At 43.0% G+C, this 5,995-nt stretch overlaps 2 protein-coding genes across 3 annotated transcripts in view; one reads left to right on the forward strand and one right to left on the reverse strand.

Moving 5' to 3' along the window:
- Nucleotides 1,465–5,381, forward strand: LOC104787161 (formin-like protein 7). Of its 2 annotated transcripts, XM_010512688.2 has the most exons (3): nt 1,466–2,880; nt 3,564–3,621; nt 3,723–5,381. In XM_010512688.2, the coding sequence occupies exons 1-3, from the start codon at nt 1,611–1,613 to the stop codon at nt 5,026–5,028; spliced, it is 2,634 nt and encodes an 877-aa protein (XP_010510990.1). In that variant the 5' UTR covers nt 1,466–1,610; the 3' UTR covers nt 5,029–5,381. The 2 variants fall into 2 exon arrangements, with proteins under 2 accessions (XP_010510991.1, XP_010510990.1); XM_010512689.2 differs by lacking the exon at nt 3,564–3,621 and having other exon boundaries at nt 1,465–2,938.
- Nucleotides 5,291–5,995, reverse strand: part of LOC104787162 (pyruvate dehydrogenase E1 component subunit alpha-1, mitochondrial-like) — a 7,401-nt gene continuing 6,696 nt past the window's right edge. Inside the window, exon 8 of the mRNA XM_010512690.2 lies at nt 5,291–5,562. Coding sequence (XP_010510992.2) covers nt 5,518–5,562 — 45 coding nt within the window. The 3' untranslated portion in view covers nt 5,291–5,517. The remainder of the gene's footprint in view (nt 5,563–5,995) is intronic.

The following is a 5,995-nucleotide window of genomic DNA, read 5'->3' on the forward strand; positions in this document are numbered from 1 at the left end:
TCGATCGAGTCGCGGCATGAGAGTGTCGATCGAGTCGCGACGTAAGAGTGTCGATCGAGTCGCGGCGTGAGAGTGTCGATCGAGTCGCGACGTGAGAGTGTCGATCAAATCGCGTCTTGAGGGTGCTCAAAAACTGCTGATCGAGTCGCGTCTTGAGGGTGCTCAGGAGCCATCCTGGGACGTCTTGGTCGAGTCACTGCTAACATCCGATCGAGTGGAGCTCTCCTTTGCGTGCGGGTCGAGTCGGACTTCTGAACGTACGTGCATCCACTAAAACGGAGATAACTCATGAACCACGACTCTGATTGGCTTGAAATAAACTGCATTGGAAAGATGACTCAATTCCCTACAATTTTGATGAATACGTCGAAAGCTGAATCCCAAAGTAAAATCTTCACTCGACTCGATCAAAGACGTGGAAGCTTGCGTCGCTGGGTAGTGTAGATTGAGTCGTTTAACTGGTTTTCTGATCCTTGTTTGCATTTGATGGTTTGGACACCTCCTAAAACACCTGAAACAACTCCAATATGCAAGATGCATGCAAGACCAATGCAAAGACTACCTAGATATGCATGTTATGCAAAAGAAACCTAAAACAATGCAAAATAATGAATTAAGAGAACAAAATGAATGACAAATGCATGATGAAAGAGTGTAAAATATATACAAATCAGTCATCAATTAAAAACACCATTTAAAAAATAAAGAGGATCACAACCTCAGTGTCAAATAATACTAAAGATCTCGAAATCTTTACCAAACCGAAAAGGAAAAAAAACAGTTTGGTGAAGTCTTCTTCGGACTTTATAACAGATGAGATGGGACCAAAACCGTTTTAAGTATCTCTACTTCTCAACACCTACCGATACACAAAAGTCAAACATTCCAAAAACACATTTACACTCCAACTTCTGTCTTCCAGATCATTTTCGATTTTCTTCTAGAACACCGAAACAATCACCATTCACATTTATTCTCAAGCACACAAAATTATGCAGAAAAGGTCCACGGGGTTGGTTACCACTTACAACACTATATTGGTAGGTTTAAAAAGATGTATGAATATATTATTAACTACTTCCTAACATAAAAGTTTCATATTCTAAGTTAAACGAAGATGAAGAAGAAGAGACACAAAAGTCAACGCGTAGCCGAAGAATAGGATCAACTAAGTCAAACATCTTCCGTCCAAATTCGGACACTAACCTCCAAAAAACACGACCGGGTCAACCCGGCCGCATTAACCTAAAATGACAACATCACCCTTGTTCAGACACGTGTAAATTCCGAGTTAATGGAGGCTGTTTTCGTCAAAGTAGCCACGCTTATGACATTGGACCTGATCTCATGTTAAAAAAGTTTTTTAACTTTTATTATTTATAATAATATTTTGTTGCTTTTTTCCAAAAAAACATAAAAATCATTAATGTGTTAAATCATTTAATGGTTGTCATGTTCACCAAAAATATCATTCCTTCCCCAAACCCATTTTTTCATTTTTTTTTTTTTTTTTTCTTTATTTGCTTCGTTGTCTTGTCAAATTCGCCGCGTGAATTTTATCACCGTTGACGGCGAGCGACTCTACTCTCCGGTCAAGAAGAACCACCGAGATGTCGTTTCTATTCCGTAAGAACGGGAGTAGTTCACGGAGGAAGATCAAAGACAAACTCCGTGGTCGGAACTCAGATCGAGGCGGGAAGAGAGAAGGTGGTGAAGAAGACAGAGTCAGATACGACGGAGGCGGTGGAGGTTCCGGCTCTGATTCGTTACCACCACCGCCGTCTCCTTGGGGTTTTCTCTTCCCGGAGGATTTTGTTAGAATCGATGGGAATCTAAAAGCTGTTATTGTAGATGAAGAAGGTTTAGATGTGATTTACTGGAAAAAGCTCATAGAGTTGGAAAATAGCGGGAAAATTAGGAAAAACCCTAAACCTAGAAGACGAGTTGACAAATCCGGCGGCGGATTTAGAAGAACTGGAGTCGGAGCAGATCAAGCCGATGATGATTATGAAGATGATGATGATGATGGAGTAGGTGATGAAGAGGCGTTTTCGTTTCATAAGAAAAATTCTCAATCTCCTTTATCTTCTTCAGGTGGTGGTGGTGGTGGTGATGTTGGAGGAGGAGGAGGGAGACACTATACTTCTTCTTCTCCTTCGCCGTCGCGACCTTCTTCTTCTTCTACATCTGCTGCTTCGCCCTCGAGAGCTTCTTATTCTACAAGTGATTATGTTGCCGTTGGAAAACAAACTCAATCTAAATTTCAAGCTCCTGGCGGCGGCGGCGGTTCGTTTCCATCTTCTCCCTCGCAGATCCGAAACAGTGATGGCGGTGGTCGTTCGCCGCCGCTTCCGCTTCCTCCGGGTCAATTTGCGGCGGGAAATGCGCTATTGTCTACATCGACACCGTCTGTTCCGCTTCCTCCGGGTCAATACACGACGGTGAATGCGTCATCGACACCGCCTGTTCCGCTTCCTCCAGGTCAGCAATACATGGCGGTAAATGCACAATTGTCTACATCGACACCGCTTGTTCCTCTTCCTCCTGGTCAATTTGTGGCGACAAATGCTCCACCGCCACCGCCTGTTCCAGCCAATCAACCGCCTCCGCCATCTGCTGGGGCTCCACCACCACCGCCTCTGCCATCTAGTGTGGCTCCACCTCCTCCTCCACCGCCTAAGAAAGGACCTGCACCGCCACCACCTCCTCCACCGGGTAAGAAGGTAGCTGGACCACCACCGCCTCCAATGTCGAAGACTGGGCCACCTAAACCACCTGGTAATCCAAAAGGACCGGAGAAGTCAGGTGAGACTTCATTAGCCGTAGGCAAAACTGAAGATCCGACTCAGCCAAAGCTCAAGCCTTTGCATTGGGATAAAGTTAACCCTGATGCTAGCCGTTCAACAGTGTGGCACCGGATTGATGGTGGCTCCTTCAAGTAAGTATAACGTTACTGTCACTAAAGTGTACATAATCTAGAATGTGATATTCGGATTCTGAGTTCTTATGACTTATGAGTTATATTTGTTTCTTGGGTAGCTTTGATGGTGATCTCATGGAGGCTTTGTTTGGATACGTTGGTGCTCGAAAACCGAGTGAAGCAAGCAGTGTACCGCAGAATCCCACTGTGTCGACTTCGCAGACTTACATTCTCGATCCTCGGAAGTCTCAGAACAAAGCAATTGTGCTTAAATCTTTAGGGATGACTAAGGCAGAGATCATTGACTTGTTAACAGAAGGCCATGATGCTGAGTCTGATACACTTGAGAAGCTTGCAGGAATAGCACCAACTCCAGAAGAACAGACTGAGATCCTAGAGTTCAGTGGCGACCCGACGAAACTGGCTGATGCAGAGTCTCTACTGTTTCACATCTTAAAAGCAGTTCCTTCTGCATTTAACCGGTTTAATGTCATGCTTTTCAAGATTAACTACGGTTCAGAGGTTGCTCAACAAAAAGGATCTTTACAGACACTTGAATCTGCATGCAATGAGCTTCGTGCTCGTGGGCTGTTCATGAAGCTGCTTNCTCAGCCAAAGCTCAAGCCTTTGCATTGGGATAAAGTTAACCCTGATGCTAGCCGTTCAACAGTGTGGCACCGGATTGATGGTGGCTCCTTCAAGTAAGTATAACGTTACTGTCACTAAAGTGTACATAATCTAGAATGTGATATTCGGATTCTGAGTTCTTATGACTTATGAGTTATATTTGTTTCTTGGGTAGCTTTGATGGTGATCTCATGGAGGCTTTGTTTGGATACGTTGGTGCTCGAAAACCGAGTGAAGCAAGCAGTGTACCGCAGAATCCCACTGTGTCGACTTCGCAGACTTACATTCTCGATCCTCGGAAGTCTCAGAACAAAGCAATTGTGCTTAAATCTTTAGGGATGACTAAGGCAGAGATCATTGACTTGTTAACAGAAGGCCATGATGCTGAGTCTGATACACTTGAGAAGCTTGCAGGAATAGCACCAACTCCAGAAGAACAGACTGAGATCCTAGAGTTCAGTGGCGACCCGACGAAACTGGCTGATGCAGAGTCTCTACTGTTTCACATCTTAAAAGCAGTTCCTTCTGCATTTAACCGGTTTAATGTCATGCTTTTCAAGATTAACTACGGTTCAGAGGTTGCTCAACAAAAAGGATCTTTACAGACACTTGAATCTGCATGCAATGAGCTTCGTGCTCGTGGGCTGTTCATGAAGCTGCTTGAAGCAATCTTGAAAGCAGGTAACAGAATGAACGCTGGAACCGCTAGAGGAAATGCTCAGGCTTTCAATCTAACTGCTTTGAGGAAACTGTCTGATGTGAAGAGTGTTGATGGGAAAACTACTTTGCTTCACTTTGTTGTTGAAGAAGTTGTGAGGTCTGAGGGAAAGCGGGCTGCGATAAATAAGAACATGTTCCCAAATGATAATGCTAGTGGCGAGAATGCAGATGTATCTAGAGACGAACAAGAGATTGAGTTTATAAAGCTGGGTTTACCCATTATACGTGGCTTAAGTTCAGAGTTCACCAATGTGAAGAAAGCGGCTGGAATTGATTATGACTCGTTTGTAGCTACGACCTTAGCTTTAGGCACCAGAGTCAAAGAAACAAAACGCCTTTTAGACCAAAGCAAAGGGAAGGAAGATGGGTGTTTGACAAAGCTGAGATCTTTCTTTGAATCTGCAGAGGAAGAACTGACAGTTATTACAGCGGAACAGCTCAGGATAATGGAGCTAGTGAAGAAAACCACAAACTATTACCAAGCTGGAGCATTGAAAGAGAGGAACCTGTTTCAGCTGTTTGTTATAATCCGTGATTTCTTAGGGATGGTTGATAATGCCTGTAGTCAGATCGCAAGGAATCAGCGGAAACCACAACAACGACCTGCAGCAACAGTAGCTGGAGCATCAACTTCAACAGCAGAAACAGCGAGCGTTGCTGCTACACCGCAAAGGAATGCAGTTAGATTTCCAATTCTGCCTCCAAATTTCATGTCAGAGAGTTCAAGGTACAGTTCAAGTGAGTCAGACTCAGATTCCTGATAAACCAAAAACCAAAAAAAGTTTATTCACTTTTGTTATTATGTATATAGATGATAGGGGAGCTTGTCAGTAAAAAATTCTTTAGGTTCTTTGATGATGGTTTCTTTTTAATTTTACCTGTTTCCTTTTTCGGTCCAAAGTTGATTCTTTTTGGAAGACGGAGAATACAAAAAAGAAGAAACCATTACCATATGGTCTTTGTTTGTAATTCAATTTGTTATATCTTTCGGTGTGCAGCAATGATAAATATCAAATCAAGTGCTTGAATATCAAACACGAGACTTCATTAAAGAAGTCGCAAATTGTAGATACAGCGACAAAAGCTTCACAAGAATAACATGTTTCTCGTTATGTATGTTTGCGAAGAAAGATACAGAGATATTAAAACTAAGGAGAGTGGGGAGAGTATACAAATCAAAAGCCTCTTTATTCATAGCTTCCTAACAGCCAACCATGTCATAACACGTGACAGTTCCACGACCAAGAGGTTCATGGAAGCGCAGCTTTGACTTCTTTTCTGTCTGGTCCAAATGACTGCCAAGAGAAGCGAAAAAGGGTCAGTAAGGGAAATTAACTATAGTTTGAGGGGCGTGTGTTGCAAAATGCAAATGACAGAATATGTAACTAGTAATTACCTCAGTGCCAAATCCCTTCACATACACATTGGTAAAAAGTTCGGACGGCTCTGGCATTGGGCAATCCTGAAAAGGAAAAGAGTTTACGTGTGTTCAGCTTTGACAGTTGAATTCCCGAGTGGTACAGAGAAGCAATGTGACAGTTAATTTACCTTAGCTTTGGCAATGGCGTCATCTACTTCTTTTCTAATTTCCTTCTCCATATCCTTAAGCTCCTTCTCGGTTGCAAGGTCATGAGATAGTACCAGCTTTTTTATTCTCTCAATTGGATCACGTTCCTGAGTCACACACATAATGTTTTGAGATTCACAATAACCTGAGTTCTCCACCAA

Source organism: Camelina sativa, chromosome 5 (assembly GCF_000633955.1).
Source record: "Camelina sativa cultivar DH55 chromosome 5, Cs, whole genome shotgun sequence".
Classification (NCBI taxonomy): Eukaryota; Viridiplantae; Streptophyta; class Magnoliopsida; order Brassicales; family Brassicaceae; genus Camelina; species Camelina sativa.